At 25.3% G+C, this 23,257-nt stretch overlaps 4 protein-coding genes across 16 annotated transcripts; 2 read left to right on the top strand and 2 right to left on the bottom strand.

Moving 5' to 3' along the window:
* Window positions 1-755: 755 nt before the first annotated feature.
* LOC122526947 lies at window positions 756-11,378 on the bottom strand. Of its 4 annotated transcripts, none has more exons than XM_043650650.1 (3): window positions 11,367-11,378; window positions 1,050-1,627; window positions 756-924 (listed from the first exon to the last, which is right to left on the bottom strand). In XM_043650650.1, the coding sequence occupies exons 2-3, from the start codon at window positions 1,581-1,583 to the stop codon at window positions 760-762; spliced, it is 699 nt and encodes a 232-aa protein (XP_043506585.1). In that variant the 5' UTR covers window positions 1,584-1,627; window positions 11,367-11,378; the 3' UTR covers window positions 756-759. The 4 variants fall into 4 exon arrangements, with proteins under 4 accessions (XP_043506585.1, XP_043506584.1, XP_043506583.1 ...); XM_043650649.1 differs by lacking the exon at window positions 11,367-11,378 and adding an exon at window positions 1,993-2,551; XM_043650648.1 differs by lacking the exon at window positions 11,367-11,378 and adding an exon at window positions 2,006-2,551.
* On the top strand, window positions 3,640-10,571 carry LOC122526946 (FHIP family protein AAEL005291). Of its 5 annotated transcripts, none has more exons than XM_043650644.1 (13): window positions 3,640-3,733; window positions 3,811-4,045; window positions 4,235-4,446; window positions 4,540-4,791; window positions 4,857-5,007; window positions 5,112-5,357; window positions 5,983-6,030; window positions 7,167-7,334; window positions 7,436-8,713; window positions 8,799-8,997; window positions 9,095-9,106; window positions 9,184-9,340; window positions 9,475-9,683. In XM_043650644.1, the coding sequence occupies exons 2-13, from the start codon at window positions 3,896-3,898 to the stop codon at window positions 9,635-9,637; spliced, it is 3,036 nt and encodes a 1,011-aa protein (XP_043506579.1). In that variant the 5' UTR covers window positions 3,640-3,733; window positions 3,811-3,895; the 3' UTR covers window positions 9,638-9,683. The 5 variants fall into 5 exon arrangements, with proteins under 5 accessions (XP_043506579.1, XP_043506577.1, XP_043506582.1 ...); XM_043650642.1 differs by adding an exon at window positions 9,721-10,571 and having other exon boundaries at window positions 3,641-4,045; window positions 9,475-9,640; XM_043650647.1 differs by lacking the exon at window positions 5,983-6,030 and having other exon boundaries at window positions 3,641-4,045.
* A 1,349-nt stretch (window positions 11,379-12,727) lies between the features above and the next one.
* Window positions 12,728-15,589, top strand: LOC122526949 (RILP-like protein homolog). 2 transcript variants are annotated; one of them, XM_043650658.1, is made up of 7 exons: window positions 12,728-12,969; window positions 13,412-13,762; window positions 13,845-13,986; window positions 14,083-14,210; window positions 14,357-14,727; window positions 14,904-15,002; window positions 15,065-15,589. In XM_043650658.1, exons 2-7 carry the CDS (start codon window positions 13,451-13,453, stop codon window positions 15,186-15,188), a joined length of 1,176 nt encoding a protein of 391 aa, XP_043506593.1. In that variant the 5' UTR covers window positions 12,728-12,969; window positions 13,412-13,450; the 3' UTR covers window positions 15,189-15,589. The 2 variants fall into 2 exon arrangements, with proteins under 2 accessions (XP_043506593.1, XP_043506594.1); XM_043650659.1 differs by having other exon boundaries at window positions 12,730-12,969; window positions 13,845-13,965.
* A 1,188-nt stretch (window positions 15,590-16,777) lies between these two features.
* LOC122526948 (microprocessor complex subunit DGCR8) lies at window positions 16,778-22,311 on the bottom strand. 5 transcript variants are annotated; one of them, XM_043650654.1, is made up of 7 exons: window positions 21,937-22,311; window positions 20,521-20,958; window positions 20,165-20,248; window positions 19,573-19,957; window positions 19,198-19,475; window positions 18,691-19,127; window positions 16,778-18,565 (listed from the first exon to the last, which is right to left on the bottom strand). In XM_043650654.1, the coding sequence occupies exons 2-7, from the start codon at window positions 20,918-20,920 to the stop codon at window positions 18,233-18,235; spliced, it is 1,917 nt and encodes a 638-aa protein (XP_043506589.1). In that variant the 5' UTR covers window positions 20,921-20,958; window positions 21,937-22,311; the 3' UTR covers window positions 16,778-18,232. The 5 variants fall into 5 exon arrangements, with proteins under 5 accessions (XP_043506589.1, XP_043506587.1, XP_043506590.1 ...); XM_043650652.1 differs by having other exon boundaries at window positions 20,521-20,949; XM_043650655.1 differs by having other exon boundaries at window positions 20,521-20,941.
* Between the last annotated feature and the right edge of the window lie 946 nt (window positions 22,312-23,257).

Below are 23,257 nucleotides of genomic sequence, written 5' to 3'. Positions count from 1 at the left end.
CTAATCCTTATAAAGTATCGTATTCCAAACATGAAACAGACACAGGAACAAGATTGCTCCAACACAAACTACAATTTTTAAAAAACATACGTTTTTTTCAAAACAGAATTTCGCCGCCATGTGACCCATGCTCATTTACCAAATAAAAAAACCGTGATAGACATCAATGGATGTGTTAGATTACAATTGCTACATTTTAAATAATATTTTGGACAGTATTATATGCTGAAAAGCAATGGTGACATAGTGGCAAAATAATCTTATAAAATACGTATTTTCAAAGTTCAATGACAATATTCAATCATTTAGAACTACAAAATTTAATAACTTTTTATATCAATATAGTAACAAAACAATATATTCTTGCAAATATTCGTGTTTTTTTTAAAACTGATGACTAGAGCAATTCTGCTTCCTAATTCTTCCTATTTGAAATAAGGCATTCTATGAAAATTATCCAGAACATGTACTAAATAGTTAATCTGCAACAAATCATTTCGACTTAAAAACCAGTAATTTTATAATGTATATTGTAATACAATATCTAACATATAAAATTACTGGTTACTTTGTTATTCAATATATTAAATCATGTTATTGGAAATTACTATTATATACTTCAACTTTAAATGAGGTAGAATTAATTCTCTGTATATAATAATTCATTTATATTACACAATTTCACAAAATAAATCTATGTATAATATAATACATGTTAATTTATAACTAAATACATTATCATATAAGCTATATAAAATTTTATTGATGTTTTTGCTTTTGAAATACATTATTATTACTATTATCTGAAGACATATTTTTATTGTTTAATGCAGGAAGAAATATAAGTATGGTAGTTCCTTTTTTCTCTCGCATTTCTGAAATAATTCCTTCTATTTTCTTTTTTATATAATTTAATGTCTCTTCCTGCAAATTAATAATAATGATAATGATATATTGATGAAATATAGATGACAAGTATATTTAATTTAATTTATCTTATAAAATCTTTTTTAAGTATAAAAAATAACTATAATCAACACTTTTCATACCTGTGGTCCATTAGGATGATTAAAAAATACTTTAGCTTTAAAATTTTTTTTCAATATTTTGTTAATATTCTTAATCTTTATATCTAAATCATGGTCCATTATAGAGTGTTTTATAGTAAATAACTTAGTAGCCTTTAGCTTTTGTTCATTTTCAACCATTTCTTCTACATCGTTTATAGGTTCATCAAGCATCAAAGAATCTTTAAGTTGATAAACTTTTCTACCACTTTTAGACGACTCAGCTACAAATACTAATTGGAAATTTCTCCGATTAGCTAGTTTTTCTGCTTCTTCTAATGTGGTAACAGAAAGAGTTTTATTCGGATGTATAAGTGTAATTTTACAAATCCTTGGAGTTTTTTTTCTTAAAACTTTTTCTTCTTCTCCGCTATCCACACAATTTTTATTTAAATTTATAGTCTGATTCCATAAAAAAATTTTCTGCACACATTGATTTATATTGCGGTCAGTCTTTGTTAAAAGCAATTTACTCGGTTTAAATAGAAATTTAAACATTTCTGACGAGCGTAACATTTCTTATAGATAATACTTATCATCAGACATAAAATCATTTATTGCTGAAAGAAAATGAAGAGGTTAAGTTTCTTAAATGTCAACTAGACTTGCGAACTACTGAACACTTATTTTTTAATATTATCTTTTCATAATTTCATTTATCATTAAATTCATCAATAATTCTTTAAATAATTCGTTCAAAAATATATCTATAAAATCATTAGAGACATCAAATACATTCCTTTAATATCAATTACAATATTATACATTATGTAACGATTGTAAAGTATTAAAGTATTTAAAAAATTCATGTATAAAAATACATTTAAAAAAAACACAAATAACTTCCAAATATTAAATATTTAAATGATAAATGATAAATGATAAATCTTGTAGCTTAAGTCTTATAGAGCATTATTTTACTTATGGTATTTTCTAACCTTTAAAATACTTTTATTTCTTTTTAAATCTTCCAATTTCATTTCTTATATTTTATTTCATATCTTTACTTATTTATAAATTACAACATACGGATCGTATTTTTTAATGTGATAATTTTTCGTATGTCCCACACTGAATATTTAGTGTCATTTAATAATCAATTTAATAAACAATATAGTTACATACTTCATGCTTTATGCTTAATTTACATAATATATCTGTATATTTTACAATTATATATAACAATATTTAAAATTTTTGACAAGTTTATATCAAACGCGCCATTAAGTTAAGCGCATATTATTTTAATATAGAGTAAAAACTTTCTGTCCTTGTCCCACGCTGTTGCTCTCCTTGTCTATCGCGTGTGAATGTCTGTCCTTGTCGGACACTGTTGCTCTCCTTGTTTACCGCACGTATATGTCTGTCCTTGTCGCACACTGCTGCTCTCCTTGTCTTCCGCGCGTATGTGTCTGTCCTTGTCGCACACTGCTGCTCTCCTTGTCTAGCGCGTCTATATGTCTGTCCTTGTCGCACGCTAGTGCTCTCCTTGTCTATTGATGCTGGAAAGCAATAGTGTGCGACAAGGACATCCTTCGATCTATTGAAAAAAAAATTCAACTTTTTACACACCTGTCTTTCTAGAACAAAATACACATAGCAAAAAAGCGGGGAACCTAATTTTAAGGACGCATATAAAAAAGTTCGCAAATTATTCCGCGTAATTAGATTTTTTCGTAATTAGTGCGAATTGTCACAAAATGGACATGGTGGCGCCATCTAGTGGCAACTCGATGGTACTAATTATTTATAAAAATACTTATTTCTGCATTTTACGGGTCAAATGGGAAAAAGAAAGCTAAGGGTCTAATTAGGGTAATACAATCGCCAAAGCACAATTCGTTACGCTAAATTAGGTTTTTTCGCAAATGAAAATTTCTCTGTTTTACGGGAAACACTAGCACCGCGTTGTGGCAGACCGGTGGAACTAAACGCTCTATAACCATATGAGAAGAATAATTGATTTTAACTTTTGACGCCACAAATTTGCACTCTACGAGCATGTATTTCAAAGATAATCACGCTATCAATTAAATAAATTTGAATCTAATATTCACTATAGTTTGCGAGAAATTATGCACTCACTACTGGCACTGCTCCTAACGTAAACGAAATTGAAACATTCTTTATATACGTGAACTATACTTAAACAAAACATAAAACGCAAGCTTAGGGTCTCTAAAATCGATGACGCAGCCATAATAGTTCACAAATGATTCCTCTTAATTAATTTCTTCGCGTAATTTGTGGAAAATCAGACATCTGTCAGTTTAGAAGTAGCAGTGGCGCCATCTGTTAGCATCAATAGACAAGGAGAGCACTAGCGTGCGACAAGGACAGACATATAGACGCTTTAAACAAGGAGAACAGCAGTGTGCGACAAGGACAGACATATACGTGCGGTAAACAATGAGAGCAACAGCGTGCGACATATACACGCGTTAAACAAGGAGAGCGATAGCGTGTGACAAAGACAGACATATTGATGCCATAGACAAGGAAAGTGATAATGTGCGACAAGGACAACAATATAAATTAGTTCCACCGTTTCATCGCTACGCGACGCTAGTAGTTTAAAGTATCTGTAATGCGCAAGTCGCATAATAAATACGTAGTCTGTATTATCACCATGTACTCACAGCGTAGATGGACGATTATCTCGATAAGTAGGACAATTGTAACAGAAAAACTTGGTTAGTCAAAATTGTGGAAGGTAGACGATTATCTTGTTTTTATATGGCAGTTGATATGAAAGAGTTGAAGGAGAAAGGATGCATGAAGTCAGATTTCTGATGAACGTGGAGACAAATAAAATATAAATCGAGAAAATGAGCTGGTTACGAAGTAGTCCCTTGAGAACTAGTTTCAGCAAGCAACGTTCAAGAGACTCTCCGCCAAAAGATGCTGACCCGTCCGCTTGTTATGACAGCTTCTGTAAACATTGGCAACAAGCGTATGAAATCATTTTACGTACATCTGTAAGTTCAATTTTTAAAGCATAGTAAAAATTAGAAAATTTTATAAACACGTAAATCGTAACACAATCTTAAACGTAATCATAAATCTTAGAATTTTCTTTTCTTTCTTTAGAATATAATTCTAAAAGTGAATAGTACATAATACAAGGGTACAGTATTATAATTAAATATTTCATTATGTTTCCATAGCCACCCAAAGGAATATGTAATCAAGATGATGTTCTTGGAGTTGTTAATCATGTAGATCAGATGATAACGCTTTTAGTTTTAGAATTGCGTGATTTTAACTTTTACAATAACTATAGACAATCTACGACAGCGACTCACTCCCCTTGTTTGGAATATTTATTAAGTGAAAATCTTCTTGTCAAACTTTATGATTGGAATAAATATAGTGGAAGGTAAAAATCTTTCAATTTAAATAGTAAGCATTATTTAGTATAAATATAATATTGTTAATTATTTTTTATAATAAAGAGAATATAATCTTGCAGATATAATAATGCCGTTCGATTGGAACAATTAAAAATATATGAACTTTTGGTATCACATAGTGGTACTCTTCTTGCCCATGAACCAGTTGCCAGACCATTGTTACGATTACTTGAAGATTGTGCAAATGACATTATGCCGTTAGAAGTAGAAGGAAAATTAGTAGTGTTGTTAAACCAATTATGTGTTGCCCTAATGCAAAATATGGCGTTACTTGATCTATTTTTCCATTCAACAGCAATAGGAAAAAACAAGTTGGTAGAATATTACACATATATACTTATATGCAACATATGTATATGCCTTTATCTTTTTTTAGATTTATTATTTTTACATTATTGATACCGTATGTGCATAGAGAAGCTGGAGTAGGACAACAAGCACGTGATTCCATGTTACTTTGCATGTCTTTATCAAAAAAAAATGATGAAGTTGGCTTATATATTGCTGATCATTCTAACATATGTCCTGTATGTGATTTTTGTAATAGATCAGACATTATTTACATTTACTATATATTTATTTGTTTATATTATTATGTTTCTAAGATAGTTTTTATTTATTTAATAATTAGGTATTAGCTACTGGTTTAAGTGGGCTATATTCATTACTACCAAGGAAATTAGATATTGAAACAGATGATTGGCATCGATTAACACCAGATGATGTTAACGATTTACCAGCATTAATGCACTTAATGAATTCTTTAGATTTTTGTAACGCTGTCGCACAAGTCGCACATCCTTTAGTACAAAAACAGTTACTTGAATTTTTATATCATGGCTTTTTGGTACCTGTGATGGGACCAGCTTTATTACAGGTATGATATATATATGTTGTTCATTTACATTTTAATTTGAACTGTATTAGTCTGCAAATGATTTATAAATTAATTTATTAGAAATTTAAATTTATATGTATTTGTTTTGTTATTAGGTAATTACACATGTTTTTTGTTTATAATACATTGCAATATCTTTCTTATTTTACATATGTGTGGTGAAAGAAGGTAGTATGATTAGTAAATTATTAAAAATATATATATAGTACTTTATTTCCATTTCAGAAATTAGTTTTTTTTTTAATGTTGCAATATGTTAATCACGTGACTTTTTCTTGATTTCTATTCAATTTCATAATAATTTCAACCATTTTGGCTTATTTCGAGTTATTTAAAAATATTAAATATGTAATAATTAATTTAATAATCAATATAATTATTGAAATTGAGAAAAGTTTAGTAATCATTTTTATTTAATAGATTCTTATAGATATACATAAATATATTGTTCAATGCATATAACATTGTTATTGTGGTGATGGTAAATATAAATATTAATATTTATTATTAATTAAATATTAATAATAATGCTAATAAAGTTCGAATCATTTATGTTGCGATATGGTTGTTGGTGGCTATCTGGTGACATTTTTATGGTGCTCAGGATTCTGTTGATTTGACCATAGAACAGCTAGACGCACAAGAACATTGGGTTAGTACAAACACTATTAGTGCAAAAAATCTACATTTTCAGTAAAGCATAAGTCTACAACTAAGTAATAAGTAATATTAACTTCTTTATTATAATAAATTATAATATAATACGTTATATATATTATAATACATTATATATTATTACAATAATAAAATATTTACACATTAATTAAAAGAAACAGCTCTTTTAATTTTTATAATATTCGTCATGAATAAATATCAATTAATGATAAAGTATATAAATAGGGTATATATACATAATATCCTGTTGATATTATATGAATATAATATTAATAGAGGCTTAAGCTTTCACTGAAATTTTATATTACAATTAGTTACAAAATATATTTTATACATAAAGCTTTTGTAGATAACTTATAAATCACATAAATTATATTGCAAAAACCTTATATTTAGTAATTTTACACAAAAAAATTTCAAATACATCTTATTCATAAAATATATATCTTTTGTACATAAATTTTTAATATATTATATTTCCTAAAAACAATTTTATTCCTATCAAGTTACATTGACTAAATTTTTCAAATTTTAATACCTACGTTTTATGTTTTTGTTTTCTGTTTTGGCTTATGCTTTGTTTTATGTTTTATGCTTTACTTTTTTTGCTTATAATTTTAATATATTTATTTACAAATTTCTGTAAGTGCAATATGTCCCTGCTCCTGTTTTATTGTGTTAAAATATTTTCCATTATTTTATATAATTGTAAACCAGATAAGTATTTAAATATTATTACGTTTTACAATATAAATAATTTTTACGTATTATGCATTTATAAGTTGTAAGGAAGCATATTTTCATTTTGTTGAAGTTATTCTATTTTAATATTAGATTCAGCATGTATTTATTTTTAACTTTTTATGTATTTTAATAAGTTTGTTTATGAATACTAATATCCTTCTTTTGCCACAAAATAAAATTTTAATACTAAATTATAAATAGAAGCATAGTATATTGACAATTGCTAATTTGTGAATTATATATTTTTAATATAATTAATGCATTTTAAAATTCTTAATTGTTTGAAATTATTATTGAATTTTTCATTAATCCAAATTGTGACATAATAATATAATAATATATTAGGTAAGTAATTTTGTAACATTGCAGACAACAGTGGATGAATTAGTTGCAGCTACAGCTTATTTTGATTTATTTCTTCGTTCTGTAACTGAACCTGGTCTGTTACGTTCATTCGTTAGATTTTTACTTGAAGATAATTATGATGAATGCAGAATATTGGATAGTCTTATTCAAAGGATATCTTCTAGATCACGGGTATATATTTTATTTTTATTATTTGTTATAAAAAATTACAATTTAATTTTAAATAATTAACTGTGATAAATAGTAAGAAATTATAATAATTTTTGTTTTAGTTATGTATAGTAACATTGGGACTATTTGAAACTTTGGTCAATTTAAATTGTGAAGATATTATGTTGGAATTATGTCTAGGTGCATTAAGTCCTTGTTCTCATGTAATGCTTTCCCAACGTAGAAGATTAAGAGATATAGATCCTTTTGGACGTGCAGCTGAAAAATTTCTGTCTTTGACGCCAACTTGTTGTTCACCGTTTACATCTATAAATTCTCAATTCAATTCTTTACCAAACAATGTAACATATGAAAAATATTCAAGCGTTGCATCTGAATCCTTGAAATCATTACCAGCATCTATAAATTATGGTGTTAGATTATCAGACAGCCTTTATGGAAATTATCATGCATATTTATGTGATGCTCGACAAAAAATAAGAGCTTGTCGTATTGCCTGTTCTAATTGGTCATATAAATATAATGGAGAATTGCCAAAAGATAGTACTACTAGCAGTGCAACTACTTTAATAGATGACAATATGTTATTAGATCAGCCTCAAAAGAAAAAAGAAACAAACAAAGCTTTGTCATTAGAAACATTAAAGCAATCTGCACTTTTTAATGAAAGTAATGAAAACTCATCAATAGATAATATGTTAATTAATATTCAGTCTTTGCTGGATGGAAAAGATTTAAATGCAATAGAAAAGAAAGTACAAGTAGAACCTCTTGCAGCAACAGGCATAGAATTATCATTAGAAGAACAAGCAAAATTAGATGCGGATATTGCTGAATTGTTAAATGAAGATATTGGAATATCAAATTCTCTTAAAGAAATGTCATTAATAGATAAAAAGGAGTTTGATAGCGGTATTGATGATTCAAACACTACTATGAATTCACTTTTATCGTTGGGAGAAAGTAGCGGCTATGAAAGCTTCGCATTTAAAGGTTCATCGCAATCAACTCCAGATAACGAACCTAGCGAAGATCGAATAAGCGAACATGACGAAATAGAAATTGAATCGAACAAAGAACAAAGTATATTTCTTCATAGCATCATAGAATCAAATTTAATTACACCAGAAGAATTAACAATGAATAAACAGAGTAAAGAAAATTATCGTCAAGATGTATTTAATGGACAACCAAATGTCGGTATATTTTTGGACGTTCTTTTACGAAAACTCGAATGTATGACAAATAATAATTTATATGTTAATTTACATTTAACTGGTCTTATCAGTAGATTGGCAATATATCCACAGCCCTTGTTGCAATCATTTCTTTTAAATCATTCCCTAGTATTTCAACCCAGTATTAGATCACTTTTTCAGGTTTGTAATTGTACAATTATTTTTTTCATATACACACTTCATAAATAATATATAAAATTATAAAAATAAATTCACCTTTCATTAGGTACTTGCCTCTTTAAAACATAAAATAGACCAATTTCTTTCACAACACAACAATGTGGATATATTGGTTGAACAAGCACGACTATTTTTAATTAATCGCGAAGATAAATTAGTGAATGCAAGGAAAAATGCATTAGAAGCTGCTGCTCATTCTGCGCCTACTAAAAGAAATTCTTTGAGTGGAGAATCATTTTCGAGAGGTACAATTTATTTTTTGATTATTTAAAATATTATATTTCATTGATACATATATATAATTATTATATTATTCTTTATAATTATCGTGCATTCTGGAAGTATTTAAACGATGTAGGTATAATGATCACTTACAGTTAAGAATAGTATGTAATATTATATTTAAAAATTATTAAAAAAAATATTTTTAGGTGAAAATAAGAAATGGAGTTTGACATCATCTTTTACACAAATGCTTAAAAGATCAAGTGGTAGTTCTGGTTCAAGTAGTTTAATTAATACTATTAATCAATCAACTGGTATGTCTGAAAATCAATTAGAAGCTATTGGTCATGGTTCTGGATACCGGTAAATATTTTGTTATTATATCATTGACAAAACCACTAAATAATGTTATTAAAAAAATATATAAGTTTAGTCAATGATATACAAATTATTCTTTATAAAAGTTATAATAAACTGTAAAATTTTTCATCAATTAGGTATTATACAAAAATGTCCTGGGAATCCCCAAATGAAGTAAGTCCAATACAAAATGTGGTCTTATGTGCAGTTGTTTTAGATGAATGGCTAAAAGAATTAGCTGCTATTACACAAGAACATGCCATTATATCTCTCACAAATAATCTGGAATTTAAAGTTTAATGTGTAAGACGACTGAAGTACACAAATTAAAATTCAATTAACAATAGAGTAATTCTATTCAAAATATTATTTCCTTCTTACAGGGTTTAATAAAATAATATGTGATATACTGCTAGACTTATATATAATAAACCATAGTGTAGAGTTTAAAACCTTTATCTAAAGTTATTGAAGAGAATATAAAAATATTATACAAAATATTGCTATAGATATAAAAATAATAGTTTTTTTTTCATTTTAGAAGTATAGACAAATTAGGGAATAACATCAAAACTTATAGATTTATACATTTTTATTGATGTTATCCTTTTAGATGCTAGTAATTTTAGAATTATGTTAAAGAAAGATATACAAAACTTTTATTGAAATAAGCCTTTCTTGAATATTAATATTTAAACAGTATCAGCCAAATTTTATTATGAAGACTGACATTTAGAGCAATTTCCTATACAAATCTATATATATTATATTAGTAAACTAGTTATATAATAATTTTTTATTATATATGCTACAGTTGAATCAAGTTTATTTGAAATTATATTTGAATATATTTAAATAAAATGCAAAAAAAAAGTGCCAAATTATTACTTCAATATATTGCATAATATAATTTATACTTTGGAAATTGTTCCAAATGTTTTTAAAATTGAATGCAATTATATTATTATGACAAATTAATTTTATTTTAAAAATACAATACATTGGCAAGTTTATAAATTTTGTTTTGATTAATAATGGATAATAATTGCGTAGCCTATTCTTATTGTACTTAATTTAATGTATGATTGCAAAATCATAATATATATCCTGAGTAAGAACTTAGTAGCACAAAATATTATATAAATATAAAATTATATGTTTCAAAATTCTAAATGTTGTTAGATAAAATTGTAAATCAAAAGCTAACAGAAACTAACAATTCATCTGTCTTGTAGTAACTTTGTCCTATATTTTCACTTTTGCTACTGTAATATTAAATATAAAAAATATTTTATTATGTAGTTTTCTATTGATTAAAATATACAATTGTCAAAATTTTGTAATATTTGAAATGAAATATTAGCATAATATTTATTTTAATAACAGAAGATATATTGATACTTGCCAATAATGCAATATTATTGCACAACGAATTTATATATAAGTAAAATATTTACTTATATATAAATAACATATCAAAATTCAATTATTAAAGTAACTCAATTTTTATCAACAAATAGTGAAATAAGTATTAGCATATGAGTGCAATTATTAGCAGATTATGGTAGTTAAGAAACAGTTAATGATAATGAAAATGCAATATGAGTATTGGTTAAAATATAACTATATGTATATTCTATTTATTGTTGAAAATTACTATATTTTTTTATTACTTTAAAACTGGTATTTAATACAAAATATTTATTGCAATATTTATGTGATATTAAATTAGATTATTGGAAAACTGTCTTTATTAAAATAATTCAATTTATTTTTTTCAAATTTAATTAAAAATTATTAACAATTTTGAATCACTAGACTTAAGTGTCCTTCAATTGTTTAAATGTAGTGTATGTTATAATAATATTATTTTGTATAACTTAATACAAATTATATCAAATTTTACTGCAATTTGTAATATTAATAACTTAATAATAGAATAATTTTTTATATAAGAAATGTTTTAATACATACTTTAATTTGTTCAAAAATTCACTATCGGTGTACTTTACATATCTTTATTGAAAACAGTATTTTCAAATAATATATACTTGCCAATTTATTACAAATGATATAGTTTAATATTTAGCAAGATTTTATCATTTATTTTATTGTTATATTTAACTTGTTGATATATTTACATAACAATGTAGCTGGTAATCATATAAAAATTCTACTTCAGAATTACATATGATGGTATTTTTAAATATTTAAGATCATAATTTTCTTTATATAAATAATTTTATACATCTAACTATATTGTCAATTTTCTTAAACAGCAATTATATAAAAAGAATTATGGCAATAAATTAACTACATTTTATAGTTATTTTACAAAGAAATAAAACCAATTTGTGTTTAATTAAAGATATACTATACTTTATTACGATTTGTTATAACTTACAAGGAGATTTTTATTTGTTATATATTGATTTCTGCTTTTAATGAAACAGCTATTATTGTTATTGTAATCTATATAGATTATATAAAATTTAATATATGTATATTCAAAATTTGAAAATTAATATCTTAATTACATAATTATATACTAAAGATGTAACATAAACTACGATGTACATTATTGTATTACATACATAGAAAATCTTTTAATAAAAACAGATATTGAAAAATTAATTAATTAAATAAAATTTTTGTGAAAAAAATTCTTGTGTATTTATATATTTTAAAATTCTTCTATATATATATATATATATATATATATATATATATATATATATATATATATATATATTTTAAGATTATTTATTAATTTCTAAGATTTTTATATACATTTCAAGAATATATTACGAAAGGTAATACGTACTTATAATTAGATATTAAATACTATAAAAATAAGAATTTTTATTTTTATTGCTTGTGTTATTATGTTATATTTATTTTCTCCTATTTAAATTTCATTAAAAATACATAATATTAATTAAATTAATATAATATTGATTGAAAGTAAATGCAGTTTGCTATTAACATTACTATTTCGAATGCTTACACACACACACACACACACACATATATTTTCACATACGATTCATTAAAAATTTTTTTTAGATACTACATCAATATTTAATAAATGTTGAGAGAAATAAAATAAATAATAAAAATCAATTTTTCTATAAACAAATTTTTTAGTATTTATAAATTTCGAATTAAATTACCAATATATGTATGTACATTATACAAGTATATTATAAATACAAGTATCTATAGGATATAAATATTCTATTTTTTTGTTTTTAGAATAACTTGTGTAAAATTAACAATGTAGTTTAACATGTAAGAAATATTAATCGATATTTTGCTTCACATGAAAAATTGTAATATAAAATTATGAACAAATATGTATTAAGACAAATTTCGAAAGATATTGTTACAAATAAGAATATCCGATTGTTAAACTTGATTGTGTTTGATTGGAAATGTCCAATCACTGTATCGCTTTGATTAACACTTGCCGATAGATACAGTTTACGAAAATCGCAGTACCAAAAAGAAGACTAGGCTTAATCTAGTGTTACTAAACTGTCGATTTTAAACTTCTTTAATTTTCTCTTCTACTTCAGTCTATTGAAAAAATACGTACGGGCGCTTGTGATGAAAATCTTCTATGTGCACACGTATGTATATTAAAAGTAGAATTTTTTATCAGTAGTACTGCCATACAGTGCTAAATAGAATCTGACATAAGCATTGTAATTGTGCTCAAAATGATCTCATATTTTTAGACGTATTAATCGTCATCGATATATATATTCTAATTATTATTATTCTTGTACAATGAATGTTATCTAAATTTCTTAATGCCACGCCTAGATTATTCTAAAAATGTGTTGTGTTATAACGATAAAGTTACAACGATAATAATAGATTATTTTGTTATGTTTTATTGTATCTTGTTTAATTTCATTAAATGATGGTGATATATTTAAAGGTATTTTAAGAGTAATAATAATAGATAACTAAGTTAATTTTAATATTAATATACTAAAATTTAATATTGGTTAATAGTTAATCGGTTAATTGGTTAATGGTTTATCTTAAAGCATATAATATTTTCAGCAAATTCACATGTAATATACTTTGATATAAAAAATATTCATGCCTTTTTGTTTGGGAAATTATACAACCCATAATATGGAGGAATATGCTGTAGTATCCGACATATCAGTTGTAGATGTTTATGATATTGCATCTGAAATAGGGAAAGAATGTGAGAAACTGATAGATTCTTATGGAGTAGAATCTGTAACCAATCTTATGCCAAAAGTAATACATGCATTAGAATTACTAGAAAATCTTGCAACCAAAAATGAACGTGAAAACACTACAGTTCAAGAATTACAAGCAAAGATTTCACAATTGGAAAGTGATAAAATTGAAAAAGCTGAAGATAGACAAAGATTTGAAAAGGTATTTCGCTTAGATAAATTCACAATTATATGAGCTTGTTGTATTTGCTTTACTTATTTAAAGATATTTATTCATTACACAGGAACTAGAACAAATTGAAGAACATTGGCGTCAAGAATCACGTGACCTTGTAGAAATGGTTACAAGGTTACAAGAAGAAAATAGACGATTATCAGAAGCTCTACAAGAATCACGTAGTGATAGTCAGTACAGCAGTAAACAAAGTACTAACCACTTTTTCCCTACTAACACAATGTTATAAATGTCCTATTACATATGTATTTCATATTACTTACACTTTACTTACAATATATTTCCAGCTTTTACAGCTAGTCAAGAAGTTGATATTGCAGTATTGCAGCATTTAAGATCTATGATAGATAAACAAAGAGATCAAATCCGAGGAAGAGACAAAGAACTACTGCAAAAAAATATGGAAATAGAAAATGTAAATTGGTACTTATGTTCGTATATAATTTGTGATTAAATACTATAAATATGATACATTTGATACATAATTTTTCTTTATTGTGATTTTTCTCTTAACATTAATAATACATATGTCATTGTAATTTATCTTTACATTTTATACAGCTGACAGCACAGGTTGAAAAACTTGGAGTTGTCGGTCGAGAATTAAAACGGAAACAGCGTCAAGCTCAAATGCAAGCACGTGGTTTAGTAGAAGAACGAGCAGACTTCTTAGCTCAGCTACAAGATCAAAATCGTGAATTGATAAATCTTCGAGCCCGCCTTGGTTTAGCAAAAAAAGAAAACGAAGATTTAAGTAAATTACAGGGTTGCCCAGATTTAACAAATAAGGCTATATATGATTTAGATGATCCTGACAGACCAAGATTTACTACTGCTGAATTGAAAGAAATTTTACATGAAAGAAATGAATTAAAAGCTAGAGTATCAGATTTAGAAGATGAATTAGAATTATATCGACCAAAACCTGAAACGTACGTGTATATACAGTAATAATTTACTTTATTCTGTATTAACTTGAAGATTAATATATAATATAGTTAATGAATTAATTAATATACAATATAATTTATATATATTTTCTAATATCGTAATATATTTTAATACTGCAACGTTCATGAAATTAATTATCTTTATTATTATTATATAGAGTTGAAGATGATAAAGATGCTCCTGTTCAAGGCCCTCTTCCTTATGAACCAGATGATGCACCTTGGAAAAAGACATCTGAATCTGGAATTCGTAAATTGTAAGTAATTCATACGAAAAACTTAAAAATTTCTATTTTTAATAATAATGTCTACTTTCCAGTTTCCGGAAAATTTTCTCAGAGTCTAGCAGTAGTTTTTTAGTTGGTAGTAGTCCACGCCGAAGTCTTTCTAGTTTGTCAAAAATGGCTCTCTCTGGAAACAGTACATATGATGAATCTATATAATGGTTTTCAAACAAAATAATTTTTAACATTCTATGAAGATTAATTGAACGTAATGTTCTCGTATTTATTCATATCATTTTATATTCTAATAACAATATTTAATTTGTTTTAATGAATTGAAAGTAATATATCTTTCTTGAGTTATTGAGACTAGGACTATAAGACTAGGAATATTAAATGACTAAAAGGATGTAATTAAATATGATTTAAAAAAGACAAAAGCACGATTATTTATACTTCTGCAACATCGCATTTATCAAGTATTAAAATAATCTAAAACGAATTATATATAAATGTATGTTAACAATTGAATTGACGTGCCTCCAAAGTTAAAAATGTTGATAAAAAATGATGCATACAGTAGTGTCTTATTATTTTCATTCGTATTATATAAAATATAGGAAACAGCATAAAATATGATATCGTAGGCAGAGTTATAAACTCTCTTTGTCTTGTATCAAAATATACAATAGCATTTTTTTATTGCATATTTATAGTTAATAAAAAACAAATGTTTTTAAATACAGAGATTCAATTTCATCTTCTTAGAAAGAAATTTCATATTTTCTTCTTGCATTTATTAAGTAAGAATTAGAAGCATACAAAATTTCAAAAGTACTGATAAATAATGTATTGAATATATCTTTATTGATACAAGCTACTTAGCGTTATAGTGAATATAAAATATTATATAATTACATAAAAAAATTATTGCTTTTTAAAGTATTTATATTTATACATATTTGTTTTCTTCTGATCATTTTTATGTATTAGAAATGTTTTTTTAATTAAAATTTTAATAAATGTGGTTAAGTATATATTTTCTATAATTTTTATAATAATTTTGGTCTTAAAATGTATTTATATTTTTTACAATTTGTGCCATTAAATGTTGGTGTGAAAATAAAGACAAACATTATACTTATATAGATTGTAAATAGTATTTAAAAATTATAAACGTAGATATATTCAACATAATATATATAAAAATATTAATATATATATAATAACACAGAAAATAATAATAGTAGTGTTAATGTGAAAACACGCAACCACATAAAATGACACATTCAACAATGAAATATTGATAGTAGTGATTCTTGTCATTGATACATAAATTAAAATTATTAAAAAAAAAAAATCAAAATAGTTCTCACTATTAATTTCAACATACATGAGGAGAAACCTGCAAAAATATTATTTATAAATATTTTAAGTTTCAATAATTTCTATATTACTATCTATGTTCATATTAAAATGTAATTATTGATTTCGTTATAAAACAACAATTACATTTTTTAAATTCATTAAAAGTTTACAAAATTTTATAATAGCTTTATACTTTCCAAATATTATATAATATAAAATTTTAAAAATTAATATTTGTTAAATACATATTTTTAGAACAGTAAATATACACATATTCAATAAAACTGCTTTCGATTTAATGACGTATATGAAATGAAATTAAAAAATTAAAAACATGTTGCAGCTTAAGTTACAAATAGTACACAAATAAAAAATATCTGTAACTTAAGTTATGTTTTGAAATAAAGGATAATACATATTTATTTTATAATAAAAATATGTTCCATTGAAATATAATTTATTACAATCATTATAATTCTAGTCCTGTTACATGTGCCTATTATATAGATGTATTTATCTTACATTACTTTAACAAGATTTTTAGACCAGCTGATAAAAAGTTTAAAATTTTGCTTAAAATACAATACAATTTGTTATAGTTTGTTAATAAAATTTGGATATTTTTCAACTATTATATAATCAATAAATTTAAAATTTTCAAATAGTATTATCTCAAAATAACAATTTTTATAACATAAAAAGAACCAAACCAAACAAAATTTCTATATTTTATGTAGTTACAATGTTCACGTTACAATGTGAAATGAAATATTAGAATCTTATATTAATCATATTACTTACTGTTTATATTATAGCATAATATATAATTTTTAATTTATACAGGAAAATATTTATATGTGTAACATACTGTATTGTAATTAAGCAAACAAAAACTTCGTTCACACACAATTAACACAAAAGAAATCCATAATTTATAGTATAATACAAATAATGAAGATTAATGTTTGTATTTTCTACTGAAATACTATAACAGTAAAGTAAAAAAAAGAAAAATGTTTTTCAATGAATTTAGAAATATGTAACAGTGTAATATTTATGACGATAGTTTAAACTTTAAACTAGATTTCGATACTTACGTTATTATTCTTATTTTTGCATTGTTAAATAATTAGTAAGATATCATGTAAAATGCAAAATGAAAAAATAGTAATATAGAAAAAAAAATCATACAAAAGTGCCAAAGAAGACAAGAGATATAAATATTTTATGAATTATTTGATAATTTATTTATATTTCATTAATTCTATTAGGGAATTTATTAGGACAATTATAATACTTCTTGATTGTAACAATTATTAATATGCAAGATTGATGCCTTAACATTTATAGAACTGAAGTATATTTTATTGTAATCAGTTCTTTAAAAATAAATGATTATGTTCTTTATAAATTGTTATTTATATAAAGTAATATATTTAATTAATAATCATTTATATGTAATATTAAATTCCCTTTATAAATAAAAATAATAGTGATTTTAAAAAACAATATTGTCAAGTACATTTAATATAATAGTTTCCAATGCAAGAAAACTAATGCGATTGAGGTAGTATTCTGTGATATCTTTATGCATACTGTATAAATAAAAAAAGTATTCTTGAAATCCAAATCTTAAAAATGGTTTCCAATTGTTCTAACCATTACTACGTTGTTGATCATTGAATTAATTGATTTAAATATATAAAAAAGAAAAATATCAAAGTGTATAAGGATCAGCACCATGTTTTTTAAATGCCTACATTATATCATATTATAATACAATATCATATATAAAATACTTTTCGCTCATTTTTAAAACATAAAATGTAAAACAAATCAAAGACAAAACTTACAAAATAAATTAATATATATAGAATACATAGTCGACTAGTATGTTATAAATCCACGTTGTTCAAGTTAGCTGCAGACCCAGTTGGTAAATCTGGTGGTACAAACTTACCGATAGGTTGTATTGCCTGTCTTTGTTCTGCCAGTTTGCGCATTTCTTGCCTAAGTTTACTTAAAATAGCGTGATTTGGCTGATTGACAGCAGCTTTACCTTGTAACAACGTGATTTCTTGTTCTAATTGTTTTTTTTCTTTGAAAGATTTTACACTTCGAGATCCATAAAGTCTTAGCAAGGATCCCCAAGATTGAATGTGAGGGTGCATAAGTTGTAGAATAGCTTGGGCTGCTCGTTGTTTACCATCTTTCTTATTCCGACACACCTAGAATTTTTTCAAATTGTACGTCATAATTAAAAATATTTTATACAGAAAATAGATCGAAATAAAAATAACAAAAATAAATAAAAAATGGAGTATATAAAATAATATATTATAATTTTACTTACGACAGTAGCTTCATGTTTACCAACACGCATTGTAAATTCATTGCGTTGATGCTTTAATGTGTTTACAGAATAATTAATATGCATATCACCAAGACCATAATTTCGTTGGAGACAAGTAATTAAAATAGCATGTGGTGACGGTTCAGTTGTTTTTGCGCAAAATTCTGCGACTCGTGGATCGGTAATCGATATTTCATCAAAGAATGATAAATCTGTATCGGAATTTGCTCTCGATGCTTTAATCATTCGACTGTTATTACCAGAAACTGTATCTCCTCCATTATCACCAGAAATTTTATCTCTCATTTGAGGAATTAAAATTTCAAGAGTTTTCCTTGCAGCATTAGCTTTTGCTTGTTTTTTGCTACTACCAAAACCACTTCCATATTCCATATCATTTATACAAACAACAGCAGAATATGGAGTTGCTGCATTTTCTGCAAATATTTCAAAAAGATAAATGAATATAATATGTATTATTTGATTAATTATTTTTATTTAACTGACCTAATTCCTTAAACTTATAAGTTGGTTGTTTTTTAAGTGCATGTTGCACATATTCATGAAGTATACAAACATAACTTTTGCCTGAGGGATTCATTATCCAATGTTTTGGTGGCCTTTGTCCGGTACTATCATCTCCAACATTACCACTACTACTTCCCGCTAATCCAGAACTACTGACTGGAAATGTTATTAATTTTGTTCCATCAGGTAAAGTAGGTCGTTCAAGCTGCTTACGATGTTTTTTATTTTTTGTAAATTTCCTTCTTGCTGACCATGATCTAAATGATAGTTAATAATAATTATTGTAAAATGTAATAACTAGTTTTTTTTCTGTTGAACGAAACATTTCTTTAATATTACTTAATATGTACTTACTGAAATCTCATTACTTTAATAGCTTTAAAGCGAAATAGTGATTGGCAATAATTTCTTAATTGTTCACTATCTAATGAATGAGCCGCTCGATTTTCTTGAATTGTTTCAATTTTTGCACTAGGAAGGCTACAAACTTCTGCGTTTGGATCACGCTCTTGTTGCTTTTTTCTTTCTTCTTCTTCTTCATGAAGAGCTCTTTTATATTGAAGGCAAGGTATTGCACTAACAGGCACTTCATGTTTTCTCACACTGCCAGGTCCAAGGAAATATGGTTTTGCAAGAGTACAAACTCTACTCTGTTTATGTAAATACAAAGGCATTCCACTATTATGTGTTACTTGTACCCAACCTTCTGGAAGTACATCAAAATGATTATGTCCAATTTCTGCAAAAAAGATTGCATTGTAAATTACACTTTATATAACTTTTCCTTTTGCTTAAACAGCATTGTTAAAAGTATTATTATTACAGTTTTATACAGATTGTCCCAGCATCCGCAATATAAGCAATTTATTTTTTCATGTAAAATTATCCCTTCTATGATTGTATTACTGATGCTGGGATATCCTATATTAAACATTTAAATACATACCATCTAAGACAAGCTTTATTTTCTCTTCATATGGTACACTATCCTTCTTGTCTTTTCTTTTGCCTTTAAATTCTTCTGGTAAACCTAATAGTAGCACATAATACTTAACTAAAAAAATACTCTGCAGCTGCATGATCTATATGAGAAGTACAAAAAGAAATAACAAGTGATCTTATTTCTTTCTTTTTATAATTTTATTTTGGACATGTACAAATTTTGCAATTCAACCTACTCTTATAAGTTTCTTTCACATTAATATAACTTATGCTTACTATAAATTAGTTTCTTTTTCTCTTTATTTTATATACTTTACCTCACAAAATAATAACAAAATTGTTTTGAAGTCTCTGATTTACCTTCTTCAAGCATGGCTTCAATTTCTTCATCAGGTACATCAGAATCCATACTTTCATTGGTATCAGAATCCATATCACAGCAGTTCTGATCTGGATGACGTTCTAAGTCATCCAAAACATCAAACTGTCTTAAATCATCCGTAGCTGCAATACTGTCTGTATTAGACTCCATAATACAATCTTCAGTAGAACCATTGTATGCATTTGTATCATCATAGACAGTTTCTTCTTCCATTATATCACTAGAATTACTCTTGTCTGACATTCTACTACTTTGATTATCAGTATTTAGTTCCAATATATTTTGCTGATTATCCAAAATTATTTCATTTATGTTTTCATTTTGAATAGCCACACTTGATACAGCGACTTCTTCAGGAACTTCTTTATCAATCTCCATTGTATGTACAACAAGGATCTGCTAAAATACTGTAAGATCTAATTATCAATAACATATGAAATTTCAATTATAGTGGATGTTTTGCATCTTATGATTTTTTGTATTTAATTAATTATTTAACGCATTCGTATAACAAGCAAATAATTTTTAATCATCTTTGCGGCAAAATGTATTATTTAAATTCTGTGTATAATAAACCATGGATTAAATAATATTAAGCACGTTGTATGGCCACACCACTTTCACCAATGAGGCCAAAGTCCAATCAATTTGAAACCACTTTAAAAATGGCAACGAAAATTGGACATTTGCATTAGTGTTAGCAGTTTGGGGCCTATTATATATCCATGAGTACATATTGCACAAATGATATAATTATATAGTTAGAATATTGTACGATGTAGTTGACACAGTTGGTTGGCTCCGAAACTAGACAGGGACAACATTGAAAAATTGAACCTGTTACTAGTCCGAATAATGCACTTAATAACACAAAAATAAGATTTGTTGAGAAGTAGAAAATACTTATATTGACAGCTAACAAAAATTACATGCAAGTTTAATACTTTTCAATCTATTTATATAAATAATATGTAATATATTTAGAAAATATGTATATAGCACAAAAATATATCACAAAAGTTTTAACATGATTTGGCATTGAAATAATCCTAATCATTATTTAAATTTTGTTTATGTGAAATACGTGTCACACAATAAACACTATTATGATAAAATTTCTTTTTTTTAATTTTCTATTTCATGTACGCATTCACAAAAGATCAAAGATTTTATAAATATAATTATAATGTATTAATAATATTGACATGTTATTGTAATAAGTGATAAATATTTAATTGTAATGATATAGTTGTAAAAATAATTGCATAGAAGTATTTCAATTGCTTCTGTCTATAAGAAAATTAATAAATGCATATGATTTTCATATTTAGCAAACAATGTAAATTAATATTATGATACATCATCGTTAATTTTATATAGTTTCGAAATAATACCTTTATATATTATATATCACAAATATATATCTGAAAATTATAAACACTAATTCACTGAATTTAACAATGTTGGGTTAGGTACTGTTTAATACTCCCTGTCTAACTAAGATTTTCTTGATATAATGTAGTTTAAAAAAAGAGATTTCAGTCTTATTTAGAACACACAATCACAGTCACGTAATTAATTAAAATAAAGCTATATTCATTTTATTTAAGATTTCAATTATATTTCACGTAATAGCATAATAGAATAAAAACTTTTGTGTTCGAACGCTATCTTTCGTTGCATTGAAGAACTTATTCCTAAACCCTATCCCAACCAATAGATGTATAATGTTTGATTTTGATTATATCATAAACATAAACTACAGACAGAATAGACCTGACATAATGTTTTTTCGTATTTCATTTTTCCGAAATTACCTTATCATTTTTATATCACATGGAACCTTATCGATTCAATTGAAGCATTAGATCAAACACAGACCTCGTTTGTAAATCAAACGAATGAATACTAGTTCGATCTCCACTTCGATTGAATTTCTGTTTATTTATTATATCAATACTCAGTTAAAGTTATAAATGGGGGAAGTATTTATTTGTTAAATTTAAACATTATAATGGTTTGAATGAAAAATAAATTTTTCAAGTACTTTTTTAGATTCGAAAATGAATTTTCGGCCAATTTTATGCCAGATTTCTCTATTCATTAACAATAGTAATTTAACTAATAATTTCGTAATTTTCTTTTTTTATCTAATAATTACTTATAAATAAGTACACAACAATTCACAAAGAAATAGATTACATTATTTTTCATTTATTTAACATATATGGAAATAACTTTAAAGAAAACTTAAATACAATTGTATGAATTATTATACAGATACTTTAATACTTTTTAAATCTGTTAAAGATATTTAAACGAAAATCAAGATTATATGTAATATTACTTTTAGGAAACAGATTCGTGAAAAAAAATCTAATACAATCAAATTCATATCATGTATATGATAGTTACAATATTTGCAACTTTGCAATTACATTAAAAATATTAAAAAGTATATATCTGTACATATGTAACTTAATTATTTTATTTTATATTTCGTATATTTCATTTAAAGCATCGTTTACATAAATATTTACAATATTATATGTACATAATATTTAAATATTCTATATATACAAAGCATTAATAAATACATATTTAATTGTTTGTTAAATGTTATTAACAAACAATTACGTCTAAGTCTTACTATCATAAGTTATTTAACAGTTATTTATGTAAACTAAAAGCTGTTTCAAAAGAAATAAGTTTAAT

This window comes from Frieseomelitta varia, unplaced genomic scaffold, assembly GCF_011392965.1.
Source record: "Frieseomelitta varia isolate USP_RPSP 00005682 unplaced genomic scaffold, Fvar_1.2 scaffold_204, whole genome shotgun sequence".
NCBI classification, from domain to species: Eukaryota; Metazoa; Arthropoda; class Insecta; order Hymenoptera; family Apidae; genus Frieseomelitta; species Frieseomelitta varia.
The sequence above is the reverse complement of the archived record's forward strand: the minus strand, read 5'-3'. Positions and strand labels throughout refer to the sequence as shown.